At 45.0% G+C, this 19,535-nt stretch overlaps 1 protein-coding gene across 1 annotated transcript; it reads left to right on the top strand.

Moving 5' to 3' along the window:
* Positions 1-1,452: 1,452 nt before the first annotated feature.
* WFDC1 (WAP four-disulfide core domain 1) lies at positions 1,453-17,910 on the top strand. Its single transcript, XM_081870318.1, has 6 exons — positions 1,453-1,993; positions 12,196-12,391; positions 13,389-13,472; positions 15,014-15,154; positions 15,835-15,876; positions 17,199-17,910. Exons 1-6 carry the CDS (start codon positions 1,868-1,870, stop codon positions 17,255-17,257), a joined length of 648 nt encoding a protein of 215 aa, XP_081726444.1. The 5' UTR covers positions 1,453-1,867; the 3' UTR covers positions 17,258-17,910.
* The last annotated feature ends 1,625 nt before the right edge of the window (positions 17,911-19,535 follow it).

Raw genomic sequence — 19,535 nt, 5'->3', positions numbered from 1 at the left:
AGTTTTCCCCTTCTCTCTCTCTCTCTCTCTCTCTCTCTCTCTCTCTCTCTCTCTCCTTTTCTTGTTTTTCCTACTTTCTGACTTTGTGCATCCAGCAATACAGTAAGAAGGTTGAGTGCTGGCTTACCCCACTAAAAAATGAGCATCACAGTAGAGGCTAACTACCAAAGGCCTGGGTGTCTTAGCCTGATTCCTAAAAACTGACAATGATGGCACCGGGTGTGTTTCACTGGGGAGGGCATTAGACAAACGCGAGGCCAACACTGAAAAAGCCTGTTCTCATATGTTGACCCTCTGCATCTCCCTTGGCTGAGGCACACAGAGAAGGGACTCTGATGAAGGCTGCAGGGTCTGGGCTAGTTCATGTGGGGAGAAGTGGTCCTTGAGGTATTCGGGCCTCAACTGCATAAGGCTTTGAATAATTGAATAAGCCCCAAGCAGCCATTCCACAAGGAGTCTTTTTACTGCTTGACATCTGTCCTTGCTCCCTTCCTGGCAGCCCAAAGGGAAAACAAGCTCATTGGCTGGCTCTAGTCTGGTATTCTTGGGGGTTTTTTTTTGGGGGGGGGGCTTTAAATCCTTCCTTCTACTTTTGAGACAGCTTCCTCTTTTCAGCAGAATAATGCATTGCCCTATTCAACATCTTTGTGCTAATTTAAGCCACTAGGCACTTTCTGGGTTTATGGGAATACCTCCTTAATAAGACACATATGGCTTAATTCGTTCACTGCACGGCTGCATAAGTAGAGACAGGCAAGGGCTCTAAACTTTTCAGTCTGGCCCTACTACACTAAGGAGCATCACTGACTTTTCGCCAAGAGTGGTGGTGGTGGGGTAACTCTGTGTCTGGGCTGTGCCATTGCAGACTACATGTGACGGGGTCCAGACGGAGGAGAACTTGGAGTCAGATCACATTTGAAGGTGAACCTAGCTAATTTGCATTTTCTGAAACAATGCATGGACCAAAATGCAGGCACCCTTTGAAATCTGGACTTCTCTGAGTTTTTGCAATGCTGTTCTCCCCGCCCCACCCATCCACCAAGTGATGTGTTCAAAAATGCATGTACTAGGGTAAAAATGCATATACATCCACGAAAAACAACACCCAAAAATGCATGATCCTAGAGGAAATTGCTTTGCAAAACAGGTATATTCGAAGATATTGTGTACTAATATGTGCATATTAGGAGAAAAATGCAGAAAAATGCTTATGAATTTTATTGAGGACTTTAAAAAAAGATCCATTAGAAAACAGATGCAGAGAACCAAACACAAGATTGGAAAAATGAGAAACTGATCAAAAGAGAAATTGACTACACTAGTCATTGCGAGGAGCCTTGCCATGGGAAGACTTGAGAGATTTTGCTTGCGCTTGCCCTGCCTATTCCTTGGAGACCTTTAAAAAACAAAAAACAAATTCGGCTACCCCCCCCTTCCCTCCTTACAGCAGCTGTCATCTGATCCTCTCGTTCTCTCTGGCTTTGAATGGGCCTCTCTCTCTCTAGGAGTGCCAGATGTTGAAACAAAGGTCTAAAAATAATCTTTCCATCTTTCCAGGGAGGTGGGGGGCACAGCCGTTGGAGCAGCTGCGAGATCGGACAACCTGATCAAACTTGGAAGCACGAAACTTCTCCAACAACGTTCTCAGTTGCACCCAGAGCTCCTACAACCATCTTTTAGGACTAATAGCTGTGTGTGCTTGCATGCAAGGGGCTGGCTGGGCTGGACTTTTGCCTGACCAAAACCAACCTCCTCTTTCTGCTCTAAAGAAATCTGAAGCCAGCCTCGTCCTTGCTGAATTTGGAGTCGGGGAGTTTTTAATTGTTCTCAGTGTAAGGAGAAGAGACGGGTCTGTGCGTGTGTCAGAATGGGGTGCAGACAGCATTTCTTGGTGGTCACTTTGTGCTTGACGCTTCTCCTATCCCCGCATTGCTGCTGTGGAAAAAAGCGCTGGAGAAGAGCCTCACACCTGAAGCTGGCAGACAAATACGATGTAAGTAGATTTGGCTTGGAAGGTGGAGGACAGGGAAACCAGAGTTGCGGGGGGGGGGGCATAGTTTAGTGGTAGAATATGCAGAAGGGCCCATGTTTAATCCTTGGCTTTTCTGCCTGAAATCCTTGAGAGCCACTGCCAGCCCGTGGAAACAGTACTGAGCTAGATTGATTTAGTGGGCTTACTTAGTGCAAGGCAGCTTCCTGTATCCTGAAGAAGTGTGTTGCCTTTGGGGATGGATAATGCATTGGGTCTTCCTTAAAGGAAAAATCAGAGGTGCACAAGCAAAAGAAATGGGGTATCTTTAGAGGTTACCCAGTAGATCAATGGATTTGGGTCTACTCTATGAGTATTATTTGCCAGGAAATCACTTTTCCCCCTTTTAAAAATCTTGTAAACCACCCCCTCTTCAGTTTCTGCAGCTCTCCTCTCTGCAAATAAGTGAATAAAGGGGAGAAATAATCTATAACACAGGGCTAAATAACCAAGAACCAGAGGTTTGATTGGGAATATGCAGACAGGGGGTAAACTCACACCCTAAAGGTCCCTATTCAATTCTAAGGGACACATAAGACATAATTGGTCCCTTAGGATTATTATTTATAATTTCATAAAGAGGATCTCAGCACTGGGTAGAAGATACAGATTCCACAAAATTACGCTCTGCCTCTACTTTCAGTGGCAGTAATGTTTTATGAATGCCAGTAGCTGGGAACCACAGGAGGAGAGAGGGCTCTTGTGCTCAGGTTCTGCTTGCAGGTTTCCCATGGACATCTGGTTGGCCACTGTGAGAACAGGATGCTGGACTAGATGGGCCATTGGACTGATCCAGCAGGGCTCTTGTGTTCTTACATAAAAATAGTCACAAATCATTTTTAAAGTCTAACCTTACCCTTTTTACCTGGGACTAAACCCCACTGAATTCAATGGGATCTAGATACATAGAGCAGCTGATTTTACTTTCAATAACATTTAAAAACAGTGATAATTAAGAGGGACATATGTTTATAATTTTACTAAAAAGCCAGGAAATTATATGAGCAGAGCAGATTCAATGCAGCCATATAACTGAAAATAAAGTGTGATGTCAGATGTTGTCTTGAAATGGAATACTGTACACATTTCTTTAAATTTATTAGGGGTTTGCCTTCTATGATGATTTCTTGTTTGTTTAATTGGGAATGCTTATATGAAGCATTGATTCTTTTGTGCCTGCGTGTGTGATCAATTGTTTTCAAATTACTGAATTCTTCGGGTTGACTACATCCCTAGAATTTCTCCTCTATGAATCTGTGCTTTTGATGTGACACTAATACGGATGTCTTGATCATTACATTAACTGAATGAGTATTTATGTATGCTAGGCTGTTCTGACCGCCAGTTAGATGCTGGAAAAGATGGGCCTTTAGATGGACCCCAGAAGGGCTCTTCTTACTTTTGGTCTTGTCTTCTGGTGTATATATATTATTCTTATTTTAAAATTGGAGAGAGGGCTCCTGCAGCGACTCTTTTATTTCCTTTGTTTCTAACCCACCTTTCCTCCAAGGAGCTCAAGGTAGAATCCATGGTTCTTCCCCTGCTTGCCATTTCATCCACAAACAAGCCTGCAAGGCAGATTAGAGTGCTGCACTGTGATTGGCCCAAGGCCAGCTAGTTTCATGGACCAGTGGGGATTTGAACCCTGGTCTCCCAGCTTCTGATCTGACACTCTAACTTGCCATCTTTTCTCTCTTCTCTTACATTCTGGAGATCTCTCTGGATTGGGTGTGTGTGTGTGTGTGTGTGTGTGTGTGTGTTTAGGAAGCTTGCTGTTACTTGCCTCTCCTCTTCCAAAGATGCCTTCATGGTATTTGCACTTTGGGCAAGCTGCCAATCACGTCATATGCTGAGCTGGCAAGGTTCAGGATCCCCCTCCCTTGCTGCCCACCCTCCTGCATGTTGAAGGACCACTGTCTTTGAATATGCCCCAAGGAGAAATGTAGATAGGTCTTTTCCAGAGGGTGGGCTCCTCGCTGGGACTTGGTTTCAGTGTAGGAGATAAGCAGACCCCATAGTATGAAAACTGCAGGGTGGGACATGATGGTTTATTTATATGCCCCTTTTTTACTCAAAGGTCTCCAGAGCAGCACATTAATGCAAAAACAGATACAAAAAAAATTGCAGTGACAGTGCAAGCCTAACTGAGTCTACTTGGAAGTAAATCCTATTGAATTCCATGGGGTTTGCTCCAGGAAAGTGCGGCTAGACTTGTAACCTAAAGTCAATTATTAGACACCCATAACAATACATCAGCTCCAAGCATGACATGCACACACCCACATCCGATTCCCAGAAGTGAGAGGACTCATAGCCACATCCATCCGGATCCACAGCTTTCTGCCATTGGTTCCATCAAAGCAGCAAGAGCACTGGAGGTTTCTATGCCTGCAACAGAGAGGCTTAAGAAGATGGGCTTAGCCTTAGGGACATCGGATGTGGTGTTCTATTGAGAATTCATCCATCTAGCTCAGAATTCTGGCCCTGACTAGCCAGGCTTTGATCTTGCAGAGAGAGGCAGGATAATGACCACAGAGTTGAAAGAAAGTGGCTGGGTGGAGAGAGCCAAACTTAGGTTAGGCCTCATATGCACCATCCCCCCCCAAAACTCACGCCACTTTCACCTGTCATGGCTTCCCACAAAGAATCTTGTGAACCATTGTTTGTTAAGGGTGCATTAGGAGAACACAATTTCCCCCAACAAAGTTGCAATTTTTAGAATTCCCTGGGACGAGGGAGTGGTTGCTAAACCACTTTGGGAGCTGAGGGGAATAGGGATGCATGGGTCCTGGTTGTGGGTTTCTCTCAGGCACCCAGTTAGCCTCTATGAGAACTGAACACTGTATTAGATGGGCCACTGGCCTGATCTAATAGGCTCTGGTGTTTTTATGTGCATGTCTAAATGGCTGGTAAAGAACAGGTGTGTTGCCATAGAGACAACTGGGTGGTGATGCTTTCTTAGGAGATGGGTAGCCCTCCATCCTCCACACTCTCAGCTGGCTGGAAACTAGCTTTTAGTCTGGCTGGAGCTGAAAGCTAGAAAGAGATGCAAAGGTTTGCCTTGCTGTGTGTGCTTAATCCAAAACTATGGCTTTGGGGATCCCAAACTTAATGGGGAAGCATGATATGATGGAGTGTTACTGCTGCCTTTCCATCTTGTGCTCAGGTTCTCTCTCTCTCTCTCTCTCTCTCTCTCTCTCTCTCTCTCTGTGTGTGTGTGTGTGTGTGTGTGTATTAAAGATACCAGAGACTTCATTGGCCTTCAGTCTAAGGAAACTTAGCCTTTGGGGCAGTGATGGCCAAACTTCTTGGCCCTCCAGCTGTTTAGGGACTACAACTCCCATCATCCCTAGCTAACAGGACCAGTGGTCAGGGATGATGGGCGTTGTAGTCCCAAAACAGCTGGAGGGCCAAGTTTGGCCATCACTGCCTTAGGGTCTCTTGGCGCTAACAGATTGGGGTGTGTGCAGTGATATATACTGACAGGAGCAGTGCTTTTTTTCCTAAAAAAATGTTTAGGGGTACTCTCATTTTGACTCAAGAAAATCACCATTTTATACATAGTTCAATTTGGGGAAAATAAATGCAGTAAATAGACAAAAGTACAAAGATTCACAAAATGTTTAAGCTGTATGTGTACCCCTGCACCCCCCCCCCCAGAAAAAAAGCAGCACTGGACAGGAGCCAAGTGGGATTGGGTGGGATTGAGCTTCTTCAGAGAGGAAATCTACTGTAGGTCAGGTGGAAGTCAAAAGGGCCTCAAGTATTGTTTGAGGTTGAAAAGACGAGGCGTTTTAATCACCGTTTCCTTGAAAGCTCATTTCCTATTATTGTTAGCAGGAACTCTCTAGGATTACTAAGAACGGAAAGTGATCAAAAGGCAGCAGAGAGGGCTCTCCTTGAAAAAGGAAGGCATTAAAAGGGGTGATTTCAGGGGGACTTAGGTCAGGGAATTGATTAGTTTTAAAGTCCACTCATAAATTAGATTAGAAAGGAAGGGAGTTGTTATTAGTAGACAGGTTCTGCACAATTTTGCTTCTATGTGGTCCATTAGGTCAAGAACAGACACACTCAGGTCTGAAACACACTTATTCAGAAATAGGTGGGAGAATCTGTCAATTTCCATTTCTCAGGTCCCTTCACCCACACCCACCCTGCAAAAAAAAAAATAAAAAAAAATCAAAAACATCTGAATTTCAGTTATCTGAATTTCCCTATCAGTTTGTGATTTATTTATTTTTAAAATGTCCTCTCAAAAATTCACCAGCATTTTAATGATCAATCCTCCTAACAGACATGCCTCTGTATGAAATTTTGTCTAATATGCATGCATTTTGGCAAGTGCTTTTCTCTAATACCCATTTCTGTAAGTTGTTTTCATTATTATATGGATTTTTATGCACGCTTTTCTCTACTATGTGCATTTTTGCACACGACTCGGCTGAAGAACTGCACTGCAAATTCAGAAATGGGCAAATAAAGGATGGCTGTCTTTCAGTTTGCATATTGTTTTGGGAGCTGTGAATTAAGTGGGTTCATGCTGAAATGCAAGTCAACAGCTCCCAATGGGTTCAATACGTTATTACTAAGAATACGGTCGGGTAGCTTTTTAAAATTACTAATCCAACAAGAATGATGTAGAGAGTTGCTATGAATTTAGATACATGCAGATAACATGGATCAGAAAGCATTGCACGAACCATCATCTGTTCTACAGATGTGTTGATGGGTCCTTTTTTTTAGTTCCCCCGCCCTGCCTGAAACTTTGAGTTCACAGCTAGAATGTGGCTGGCCACTTCTTCAAATGAATTTCATTGGAACTCGACATCACACTATTATGATCATTCTGTTGAAATGCTTTTATAAATGCATATACCTTTCCATTCCATCATATCCTCCCCAAAAACCCCACATTACACCCACCCACCCACACACACACCCCATTTCATTTGGAGAAGAAAGAGTCAGAAGGCCCACTTTCAGCTCAAAACTCAACCATGGGTTCACCTAGAGGCCTCTTTTCTAAAACATGAACTCTGTCTGCATGGGTGAACACATGGGAGTTTCTGGTGCTACCTGGAGCAAAGCATTCCTGATCCATGTGTTAACCATAATGAAGCAAAGCAATTTGTCAAACAGTGACCCCCTAGTGGCAGAATGCAGCAATAACCTCCTTATGCTAGGAGAAATCATACAGAGTGACACCTAGTGGCAGAACATGGTATTAGCCCTCCTATGATAAAGTCAGAGGTGGAAATGAGGGCGCCTACCTCCAGATTTATTGATAATAAGGAACGGAAGAAACCTAGCTGCTACCAGATGAACAGACAGATTGAAGGTATTCAATACAAAGGAGCAATCCTGGGAGAAACGGAGAAAGGATTAAAATTGCAACAGAATATTCCGGAGACTGCAGGGACCTACAATAAGCTAGAAGTGAACAGACATGCATCTTCTAGAAGGGTTGTTTGCATACTGGAACAATGGGGCTTTGTCTCATAAACATAATGACAATCAGATATAGCTTGTCAACATCATTTATATCATGTACTATGATAAAAATAGAGCTTGGTGTGTCTGTGGATTTTGTGTGTGTGTGTAGCTGCATAATCTCAGCCCAGAGGGATGACACAGTGGAACAGGAACAATGTTAACAGTATGGTAATACATGAGAATTAGGCACGGTGCCCAAACCCTCCAGGATATGTTCTTTCCAGCTTACCTGTCATCCAGGTGCTACTGAACTGGAAAAGACCCCAGATGTTCTTAGATTAAAATGATCTGTGAGCAAAGGCGGGTGTACCAGGAGGCAAAAATGAAATACCTGCCTCGGGGGTGTGGGGCAAGGAGCTGGTTGCCGTTAAGGTGGGAGATGGAGAGGCTAGACACAAGAGACCCAGTCTAGATCATTTGCACGGACACACACAATCACATACACCCACACCTTCCCACATAAAAGTGTTGCCTCCCCTCCCCCCAACCATTATTTGCCCATTAATAGGATAAGAAATTGCATCAGGAAAGTATTAAAGGGAAGACAACATTGCAAAGGGCCACAGGCGAGTGGAAAGTCATCTTTCTTGCATGCAGAAGGTCTTAGGTTTAATCCCCAGCATTTTAAGGTAGAGCTGAGAGAGACCCCTGTTGAAACGCTGGGCAACTGTCAGTGTGGAAAATACTGAGCTAAATGGGCAGGTGTTCTGGCTCTGTATAAGGCAGCTTCCTACATTCCTGTTGCATTGAAATGCTAATTGGTGGGGCTCTGGGGTTTTGTTGCTCTTAAGATAGCCAAGGTGTGTTTGTGAGTATGCTTTTTTCCTAGCAGTCTGCACTCTGCGCTCTTCCTCGACACATCCAAACAAACAAACAAACAAACAAACAAGCCATGCCATTTTTAAACAAGGGCAGCCCAGATTTTTAAAGGCTCAGTAGGGAGTGACCCCTGGCTCCTTCTGATCAACGAGAGCCACAGTCAGGTATGTCAGGTATCTCAAATATCTCAGGTACGCCTTTTGTATTTGACTAGAACTGGTTGGGGGGAGATAGTGACTGCTGGGCATATGAGACATGGTGGGGGCAGGAGGGGATCAAGGCCTGTCATCACAAAGAAGAGACAATTAACTTCATTTGTGGACTTCTTGTCGGCTCAGCATCTGACTCTACTGTCTGCTTTCAGAATCCACACCACACCAATACTTTTATCCAAAGGGAGATTTTTTAAAGCATTGGGGGGGGGGAGGGTTGCAAAGAGTTTGTGCCCACTTACAAAAAGTTTATTAGGACTATTAACTGTTCTTCTTTTTAAACAAATGCACTTCATTTCCACGAGATGTGGGAATGACTGTTAACTTTGATGACTTAAATAGCACTAGAGTCAACACATTCCTGGAAGATTAGTCTATGAATGGCTATGAGCCATGATTGTTACAGAGGCAAAAGATCTAGAAATGTCTTGGCAAATTTTCAAATGAAAGGGTGGCTTCCATAACCACAACCTAAATAGACTCAAAAAATTTAGGCAGCTGTGCTGATTTCTATCTTGATACCCCACAAAGAATGACACATCATAGCATAAAATCCAGATTATTACAATCAGTTTACAGTCCCAGATCAGGGGATTGGACTACCTCAGAAGGTAGTGCGCTCTCCTTCATTGGAGGTTTTTAAACAGGTTTGATTGTCATCTGTCGGGGATTCCTTAGCTGTGATTACAGGGGGTTGGGCTGGATGACTCTGGGTGTCCCTTCCAACTCTGCAATTCTATGAGGGGTGAGAAACCTTTTCTGGCTGGCAGGCCAGATCTTCATCTCTCCACCCTCAGAGGCCCAATCTGACAGGTGGGTGGGGCTGCCCACCTCTCAGTCACTAGGCATCTTAGTGATGTCAAGTGATGCAATACTTGGAAGCCCTGACTTTTTACACCTCAGAGCACAGTGTGGGGCTGTTTGAAGGCCCTTTTGCAAAAAGCCCCATGCTGTTTTTTGAACTGCCAGATTTTTTTAGGTTTAAGGAGCAGCATGGGGTTGATAGCTGGATCTACACTGATTTGTTTAGCATTGTTAGGACTATGTTAGATATATTGTTTTAAAACGTCACAGGGCATACTTGTAAAATGAAGTGTTTCTTACCTTTTTTATATATATAAAAATGCTGTTTCACTGGTTGCTTGTTGCTCTGCGGCGCCTTCAGGTGTCACATTTTAATACTGCATAATGAAAGTTAAAAGTTGGATGTCATGTGTCCATATGGTTATCAAAACCGTACCTTAACACCTCCTTAACGTTAAAAACCATGGGTGTAGGTTCGCCCCAAGGCTGCATGTGCCCTTTCCATTAGTGCAGGCTTTCTCAACCTTGGGTCCCCAGATGTTGTTGGACTACAACTCCCATCATCCCTAACCTGGCTAGCCCAGGATGATGGGAGTTGTAGTCCAAGAACTTCTGGAGAAGTTGAGAAAGGCTGTGATACAGGAGGGAAGCAGCACCCTGTAGGAATGAACTCTCTGCTCATCAGCTGATAGGTGGGGGCTTCAAACCTGCTGGCTGCACAGGCCTGCTTTGCCAGGCTGTTCCCCACACAGAATGCACAGACAAAGCAGATCTTACCAGGATTCAACCTCCTCCTGTGACATCAGCTGAATGGCCTTTATGGAGCAATCTGGACTCCCTGGTGAGCCAAGATTGGCCCTGGGGCTGGATTTCACCTCCTCTGGAGTAGATAATCATGGCCTAAAAATAAATTCACCTTGGAAAACACATTGAGGTATAACAAAATCTTCAACCAGCTGATGTGCAGCTCTAGCTTTCGAATAGAGGTGCAAACAATCTCTCACTAGAAACAAAATGCATCCCACACTACCCATAATGGAGATTTAAAAGGGTGTACCAAGGTGTGATGGGACGCGGGTGGTGCTGTGGGTTAAGCCACAGAGCCTAGGACTTGCCAATCAGAAGGTTGGCGGTTCGAATCCCCGCGACGGGGTGAGCTCCCGTTCCTTGGTCCCTGCTCCTGCCAACCTAGCAGTTCAAAAGCACCTCAAAGTGCAAGTAGATAAATAGGTACCGCTCCGGTGGGAAGGTAAACGGCGTTTCCGTGCGCTGCTCTGGTTCTCCAGAAGCGGCTTAGTCATGCTGGCCACATGACCCAGAAGCTGTACGCCGGCTCCCTGGGCCAGTAAAGTAAGATGAGAGTCGCAACCCCAGAGTCGGTGACGACTGGACCTAATGTTCAGGGGTCCCTTTACCTTTACCTTTACCAAGGTGTGACAAAGGAAGAAGGAAGTGTCGGTTTAAAATGTAGCAAAATGTAATGGAAGGATTAAGAAAAGTTTTTGAAAGCGCGATACGTGTTAATGGATGGTCCCTAAATTAACGGCTCTTCATAGCTGTTATCGCTGCCAGTTAGCGCCATCTGCTGGACCATCTGAGTAATGCAGACAACCTTCAAAATCCTAATGGCTGAAGTTAATGCTGCATAGTATATATACACACACACACACACACACACACTTCTAATTAAAATGGTTAACAACATCTCAGTTACATTCAGTTGGTAGGTTTGGAAGTAGTTGCAGGGGAGAAACATGTAAAATCCTGAACTGGGAAGTTTCTACCTTGGATGATTATCTTCAAAATTAGGAATCCTCCCCTCTGTTTTAACAGTCCTGTTTGAAGGAGTCCTCTATTTTAAAGGTTGTTTGGTCCAAGTCTGGTTGAAAGATAAAACTCGCTAAGAAGAGAGAACAGGAGCCATACAGGTCACCTGGACAGAGTTGTCCCTACTTTGGAGAGATGTATTATATTTCTGTTTAAATTATAGTCATTATTTTTAAATTTATATGTATGCCTATACATTAACTAGGACATGAAGTGCAAATCTGTGTCCTCTTTTATCTTTTTTTCTTGGCAATACCTAAGGAGCCACCCTACCCCCTCCTCCAAAAGTGTCCCCCTTTTAAAGTAAAAAATAAAAAATAAAGCATGGTGTTTGAACATGAATTATGAGACTCAATGTGACTTCCCTGGACTGTCTAGAACTGAAATTATTTTGGAACCAAAAACATATATCAGAATTCCACGATTAATGTGCAACATAAAATATTGATACATTTTGTTCTAAGGCCACCTCCAGACCGCCCGTATTTTGCAGGAGGGATTCAAGAATATACTAGGAAAATTGAGTTTGTGAATGACTGTGTTCTGTCATCCAAACACAAGAAATCCACTTAAACAAAAATCAACAATGGGCTCTTGAAGGTGGGAAAGTGATGGGGAAATGCATTGAAAAATGTGGAATGAAAAAATGATGAACAGGAAGCTGTATTATCACCTCCACAAGCAAATCAGGATGAGTGCACAATAGATGATGTCCCCATAATAGTGCCCACCGGGACTGGCAAGTTGGAAAGGAGGAAGATCAACAGTAGGTGGCGCCAGAGCCAATGCTAGCCAAAGCCAATGAGCGGCAGAGCCAACTGATTCTAGTTTTGAGACTAGGGAGGAGGAAGAAGGCAGTGCCAACCCCTTGGACTATGAAATCAGACAGGTGAGGAGTGGCTGGGGGCAGAATGAGGCTGGTGGGGCAGTGCCCTATTTCCCCCAAGTACTCCCCGCAAACAAATCAGAATAAATGCTCAATAAAGACTGGATATGTTCTACTTCTTTTAGGACTACGAGTACCCCCTTCATTCCCATGGAACGCCTTACCAGAAGAACGACCGCTGCCCCCCTCCACCGCAGACGCTGCCTGACCGAGCGTGCGAGGTGCCCAGCTGTCGCTCGGACTCCGAGTGTGAGAGACACAAGCGCTGCTGCTACAATGGGTGCATCTATGCTTGCCTGGAGTCGGTGCCCCCACCTCCAGGTATGCCAGCCCTTAATATGTCATGCTGGACCAGATGAGGGGTGAGAGAGAGAAAGGGTGTTATTGATCTCTAGCATAAAATATTTGATCAGAGGAATGCATGGAGGTCTGCCTTTGGCAGATCAAAATGGTAAGTGCTGCTTCCAGGTTCAGCTGCACGGTATCAGATGTTGAGTGTTAAGGCTGAATTCCCACAGCAGTTTATTCTGTTTCCCCAGTGTTTCCCTAACTGTTAATTCCCACTTTATATTTGACCCTGGATAGCTCAGTGTGGTGCTAATGATGCCAAGGTTGCAGGTTTGATCTCTGTAAGAAATAGCTGCATATTCCTGCATTGCAGAGGGTTGGACTAGATGATTGTCAGGGTCCCTTTGTGATTCTTTGATCTATGAGATTTCAAATGACATAAAAGTCACTTCTGGAAATCTAGTAGAACATAGTAGAAGCTTATCACTCAGTTCTGTGGTAATTACTTCCAGAAAACATCCATTTGGAAGCCCATTAACCCAGAAAACCATGGGAGTAAAGGCCTTTCCTGTTTTTTTTCATGGGGGGATAATGGGGGAACAGAAGCACACATGTGCTGAAAGGGTATGGGAGAAGCCACGTTGTCCAATGGTGTGTGTCAATGTTGTTCGTCACCATGTGAATGACATTTAGCATGACCTGCAGGTATATTGATCAAAAAGCCACAATTCCCCAATGCTACAGGTACTGCCATGTGAAAGCAACATTAGAAACCAGAACAGAAGCACTAGCATTATAATCAGGAAAACTAGTGCAATGTTCTGCATGTCTGAATGCAGCCAAGGAGCAAAATACCACCACCATCCCTCTGCTTATGAACTTCCCTGGAGTATCCATTTGCCCACTGTCAATTGACAGATTACTGAGTGGCATCAACCAATGATCCATCATAGCAAAGCAGTCCTTGAGTTCTTCTATTCACTTTTCAGTGTTCTCGTTCTCCATAACAATGTCTGGTTTTTTTGAACAGTTTTGGATTGGTTGGTTCAGCCCAAGCCACGCTGGCTGGGTGGAAATGGCTGGCTTCTCGACGGACCAGAAGAAGTTTTACAAGGTCAGAAAAATGTGTGCATCATTTGGAAGGTGTCAGAATATTGATACTGCTCTACAAATATGTTTCCCAATTTGGTTATAGCATTGTAGGATGGGTGAGGATTCTGGTAAAATGGTCAGACCAGTCTCTTTGTTAAGTTAAGGGCTCTAGCTAGGCCTGCAAAGTATTTCTTTGCATGTCTAAACAGTACAAATACTACTACAAATACAGGCACCCCCAAACTTGGCCCTCCAGCTGTTTTGGAACTACAGATCCCATCATCTCTGACCACTGCTCCTGTTAGCTAGGGATGATGGGAGTTGTAGTCCCAAAAGAGCTGGAGGTCTGAGTTTGGGGATGCCTGAGCTAGAGATACTTCCAGGAGACAGGGCTTCTCCCCTCACCTGTCTGGAGGTGATGCAATAAACAAGTGTAAGACAACAGACCTGAGCTGGTCTTGACTGGAGCTAGGAAGACACAGAGGTCTGGCTTGCTCTCTGTGCTAAACCCCCAGCTGTGGCTTTGGGCACAGACACACACTCCGCAAGAAACCTAATGGAGAAGCAAAATCTGTTAGAGTTTTAATACTAAGAGCTCTTCCATCTTATGCCCAGCTTGTGCATATGTGTAAACAAATAAAAATTTACCGCCATCACTGGTGACCCTCATTCCAAGGAAACCCAAACTGACCTATGTGCTGGAACCCGTGAAATCTCCACTTGGAGAGTGGAGTGTGTGTAACAATAGGAAGTTGCCTCCCATCCAGACCAGTAATGTCTACTCTGACTAGCAGCGGCTTTCCAGAGTCTCAGGCAAAGACTCTGTCTGCTCTCTGGTCCTTTGAAGTGGAGACACTCTGACACTGTGTGAGGGTTCTCTGCTATGGCTCCCCAGAGAAAGGCAGCAAAAGCTAACTAAACCTGGTCTCTTTTCTAGCAAGATTCTCTCTCTGTGTGTCTCTCTCCCTTTCTGATGTTACCAGCTGATCATGAAAAACTGAACTGGCATGCTCTTGTGCTTTTAAGCACACTTCACTATGCAGAAATCAGCTCACAAAACTTTTCACAGCACAGAGAGAAATGTGATCACCTGCTAATGCCCACACACCAAGCAGCTGTTAAAAAGTGGAAGAGGCTGGGGCAGGATGAAAGCTGGCAACCTTGTACTTTGGACTTCCTTTGGAAAAGCTACTTTAATTCACATAGCCTAATAGAGATGAACAATCAGGGTTATCTAATGACTAGGAAAAATGCCCCCCTCCCCACAAAGCCAATTGATTTGCAACTGTCCCTGGCAGAGATCTGAGTTCAAGGCTCAAGGGCGGAACATTGAAAGACATAGTGGGCCACTAACTGAGCAGTGAGGTTTTGTGGGCACTTAACTGCATCCATGTCATGTTCTTGTCACCTTTGGGCTGAGAAGGCAACCAGCAAACCAAGCCAGCAGGGAGGATCCTTGAGCATGGCTTGGTCAACTCAGGAGCCTCAACACGCTAAGCCAGATGGACCTTTGGCCTGGCCTGGTGGGGACCTTCTCATGTTCTCCTATGACTCTTTCCGCAGCCGAAGCATGCAGCACCACAGAAGATGGAGACGAGCCTCTGCACTGCCCAACAGGATATGAATGCCACATCATTAATCCTGGCAACGCCGCTGAGGGCATTCCCAACAGGGGCCAGTGTATTAAGCTTCGTGGGAACTCTGGTAGGTCTACACCTTCTGGTGGTCACATGCCCTTGACCTTCTTGAGGGTCAAGAGGTGGAACAACCACAAACGTGACTCTTGTGTACAGCAGGGTACATTTCTGCCACACACAAATCAAAGGTTTCTATGCACACACCTCTCTGTTTTGGCAAGCAGGATTGAAGACACCCTCCAGCAAAAGTGCTTGAGAAGGGCACAAATGGGGGGTGGTGTGGTCTGGGGGCCACATGGCCTGAGGTTCCCCACCTCTGATCCATGTGTGAGTCAATGCTTATCTTTTCTGATTCTTTTGTACTTCTGGCTTCCAGACACTAGGTGTGACTGTAAGTGTTCTGCAGATCATTGAGAAGGAAAAGCCAACATGGTGCCCTTCAGATTTTTTGGGACTGCAGCTTCCATCATTCCCAGCCAGCATGACCAATATTCAGGGATATTGGGAGTTGTGGTCCACAACTTCTGGAGTCCACTGCATTGGCTACACACTGGTATAGAGGAAACTGGGTAAGCTCCCTCTATTGTCTGGAGTTCAGATTTGTTACTGCCTCATTTCTAAAGGGCTGTGCAACATAATGGTTTCAGCAAAGTCAGGAGAACAGCCAGCCAGCATGTTGTGGTCAATGCAAGATAGTAAAATTGGAATGACTATCTGGAGCTCATTTTCATTTGTTTTTCTTCCCAGATGGGTGGAATCTAAGGCCTAAATATTACAAGGAATATTTTGGTAAGACTCCACCACTGCGATTTGGATCATGACAAATTCAGCTTAAATGCATATTGCTGTTTGCTTGCTTGCTTGCTTGCTTGTTTGTTTCAAAACATGTGTGTGTGTGTGTATATATATAGAGAGAGAGCTTTTTTGGTCCTGAAATGGGTTACAATAGAATAATTAATGCACAATAAAAGTCACTTTAAACACACACACACACACACACACACACACACACATACATACATACATATTAACAATCATCCAACGGTCCACTTGAATCGCCATGAATTCCTTCCTAGGATTCCAAGCCAGTTTCTGGAAATTACAAGTGGGGAGAGGGCTGCTACTTATGGGGTTCCCAAAGACTGGGCCCTATGAGAACAGGTTGTTGGACTAGGTTGGCCTTTGGCCTGATCCAGCAGGCTCTTCTTCATGCATTGCATGGTTAAACTATGGAATTCATTCCAGGGGAGGCAGTGATGGCCACTAATTTGGATGGCTTTAAATGAGGATTAGAAAAAATTGTGCAGGAGAGGGCTATCATTGGCTATTAGTCATGGTAGCTACGCTCTGCCTCCACAGATGGAGGCAGCAATGCTTCTGAATACCAGTTGCTGAAAGCCACAGGCAAGGAGAGGTCTCTTGTGCGCAAATCCTGCTTGCAGGTTTCCCACAGGCACTGTGAGAACAGGATGCTGGACTAGATGGGCCATTGGCCTGCATATGGGTTCTACATATGTAAACAGCTGCTATTCTCTTCCTATCCCACTGGTCTTCACCTTGTAATTCTATAACCCCATTACACCATCAGGAGTTCAGCCTACACTCGAGTAGGACCTTGGCAGAGACACATGCCCGTCTGGCATGTTCCCTCCCTCCCGGTCAATCGTTCAGGAGCTTCATAAGCTTTCTTCTGCCTGAACATCACAGCGACCGATGCCAACCGACACTGGCACACTTAGGGATCCGCAGAGTTTGCACATCATGCATGTGACAGAATTCAGCAACTCAGTATGTTGGCTAATCTACTTTATTTACATATAAACACACATGGAGCACTGCAACATGGCTCCCTCTCTCTCTAGCATCAGACAGCAAAGAGAAAAAGGACAAAGGACAATAGTCCCACTTCACAGAACACAGTAACACAAACATCCTGTCTCCGTCACTTCCCACTCTGTGGAGTCAAAACATATCATGGCATGTGAAAGACAAAAATCCCATGACTGCAGTCATGGAGCAGGAATTCTAACATACACCATGATATTCTTGAATGGATTCACATTCTTAAATGTTCACGTTTAACACCTATTCTGCCCATTGTTGTTTTACAGGAGGCAGTTCCAATAACGTGGTGGGCTATGTCAAACAACAGCAGAAACACCTTGGTTAATTCCGGCAAAGCCTTCGGGGGGATTCTCCCAATAAATGGGGACACGGCGTGAAAATGCACGACGATGCCTCTGCTTTCTGCTGCAGCTCTCAGGTCTTCCCCACAATCTAAGATCCAGACCAAACAACATGGCACCTTCGAGATGTCGTTGCACTAAAGCTCCCATCAAACCCCAGGTTGCCTGCTCAGTGGCCAAGGACCATGGGAGTCATATTCCAACATCTTATGGAGGATACTGCATTAGATACCCCTGTCCTGAATTCCTGGTGGTGCCCTAACATTGTTAGACTCCAACTCCCATCAGCCCTGCCCAGCATGGCCAATAGTCAAGGAGGATGGCAGCTGTAGTCCAAGTGCATCTGGAGGGTCCATCACTTTGGCTACTGCTGGCCCCAACCAGTGATAAGACTCCGATAGGAAACCATGTCTTGTAGAGAAATGCTGAATAAACACAGACCTTAACTCCTAGTTTCCTGGATCACACTTTCACCTGTCACTTTGCATTGCATTCTTAAAAGCCACTGTATTCTTCTCCTCTGTGTTTTCTGAGCTTGACCTTTCACTATCATTCATATTTCGATAGTAGAGCTGCTGACTGGCAGTAACGTCTTCTCATTTGCACACACACAATAAATGCATCTTGTCCAGGGGAACTGCCCTGTCTATTTATTTCTTTTGGTGTAGTTCAAATGGAGCAGCCCTGTATGATATAGGTGAACAGATTTCTATCCCCCTGCCCTTGCCCAGATACCAACTGCTTTGGAAATACAGCTAATCTGCACATGCCAAGTGTATTATCATCATTCATTTTATTTCCAGTGTCCAGGCTGTGATGGCAATATAGGAATGGGTGGTATGGTGTTATGAACTAGGACTAAGAGACCAGGGTTCAAATTCTGCTCACAGGGTGATTGTGATCCAGTCATTGTCTCTCAGCTGAACAGGGATGGGGATGGAGAGAGGGAGGACTTGAGCTCCTTGTGGGGAAAGGTAGGGCAATAAATGTTAAAATAAATGCAAATAAAATCAGCAGCATTTGCACAGAAGAAAAAAGTTATCAGCAACCTTGTGGAAATTCCAGATTTATGTTAACAAACACATAACCTTTAGGAAAGGTTGGGGGTAGGAATAATAGCCCAATGAGGACTCAGCATGCTCAGTAGTCTCCATGCTGATGGACTGTTAGGGCAGGGCAATGAGAAATGGTGGTGAGAAATGGAATGGAATGGAAGGATGAAATCCTGAACAGCATCATGCCCCACTGCCACATTTTGTGTCAATGACCTGTTTGCAAATTCAGTCCATTTGTATGCAGATGATTCATAAATAAATGAGGTGGATGTCAGGCACCCACTTTGCTTTCTCCCAGCTGCTGCCAACCTAGCGTCTGAAAGCATACCAGTGCACGTAAATAGGGACCGCTGTGGTGGGAAGGTAAACAGCATTTCTGTGAGCTCTGGCTTCCATCACTGTGTTCCATTGCACCAGAAGCAGTTTAGTCATGCTGGCCACATGACCCAGAAAGCTGTCTGTGGACTAATGTCGGCTCCCTCGGCCTGGAAGCAGAGATGAGCGCCGCACCCCATTGTCAAATTTGACTGAACTTAACTGTCCGGGGATCCTTTACCTTTTCCCCAACCAAGGACCCTCCAGTGGTGGCTGGTGCCCATTGAGGCTGGTAGGGTGGCAGGCAGGGAGCTGAACAGCAGGTGGCACCAGAACAAATGAGAGGCAGAACCACTGAATTCCAGTTTTGTTTCTATCCTCCCTGCTGAGTTCTATGAGGGCAATACTGAGACTATGAGGAGGAAGAAGCTGACAGGTAGTGGTGCCTCCCAGATTGGGTGTAAGCAAGAAGGCAGACAGGAGGGGTTGCCCAAGGACCCACTGCTCACTGATGGCTAGGGTGGCTGTGTGCCCTACTTTGCAGAGGGCACTTCTCCGTAGGAAGACATCTCTATTTGAAGGGTTGTTTGATGCCGGGTACATTTAAAGATAAGCTTAAGAAGGCAGCACAGAGGCTATGAAGCCGTCCATCAACAGTTAGCAGCTGGATTGCAGACTGATAGCACAAATCTTCTGGTCCCTCTGTCCCCTCCTGGGGAGAGGCACTACAGTTAAATCCTAGCAGTCCATTTTGAATGTGCACATATACATACAAATTGGCACTCGCAAATATCTGTGTCGTCATTTATCTTCTTTTCTGGGGATGCATTTCCTGTTTCTTGGCAATACATGAGCAGACACCCTGACCACGACTGCCATCACTTCCTGTTGC

The sequence above is a fragment of the Podarcis erhardii genome (genome assembly GCF_964252035.2).
Source record: "Podarcis erhardii genome assembly, chromosome: 7".
Taxonomy (NCBI): domain Eukaryota; kingdom Metazoa; phylum Chordata; class Lepidosauria; order Squamata; family Lacertidae; genus Podarcis; species Podarcis erhardii.
Note: the sequence above shows the minus strand (reverse complement) of the source record. Positions and strands in the feature narration are given on the sequence as shown.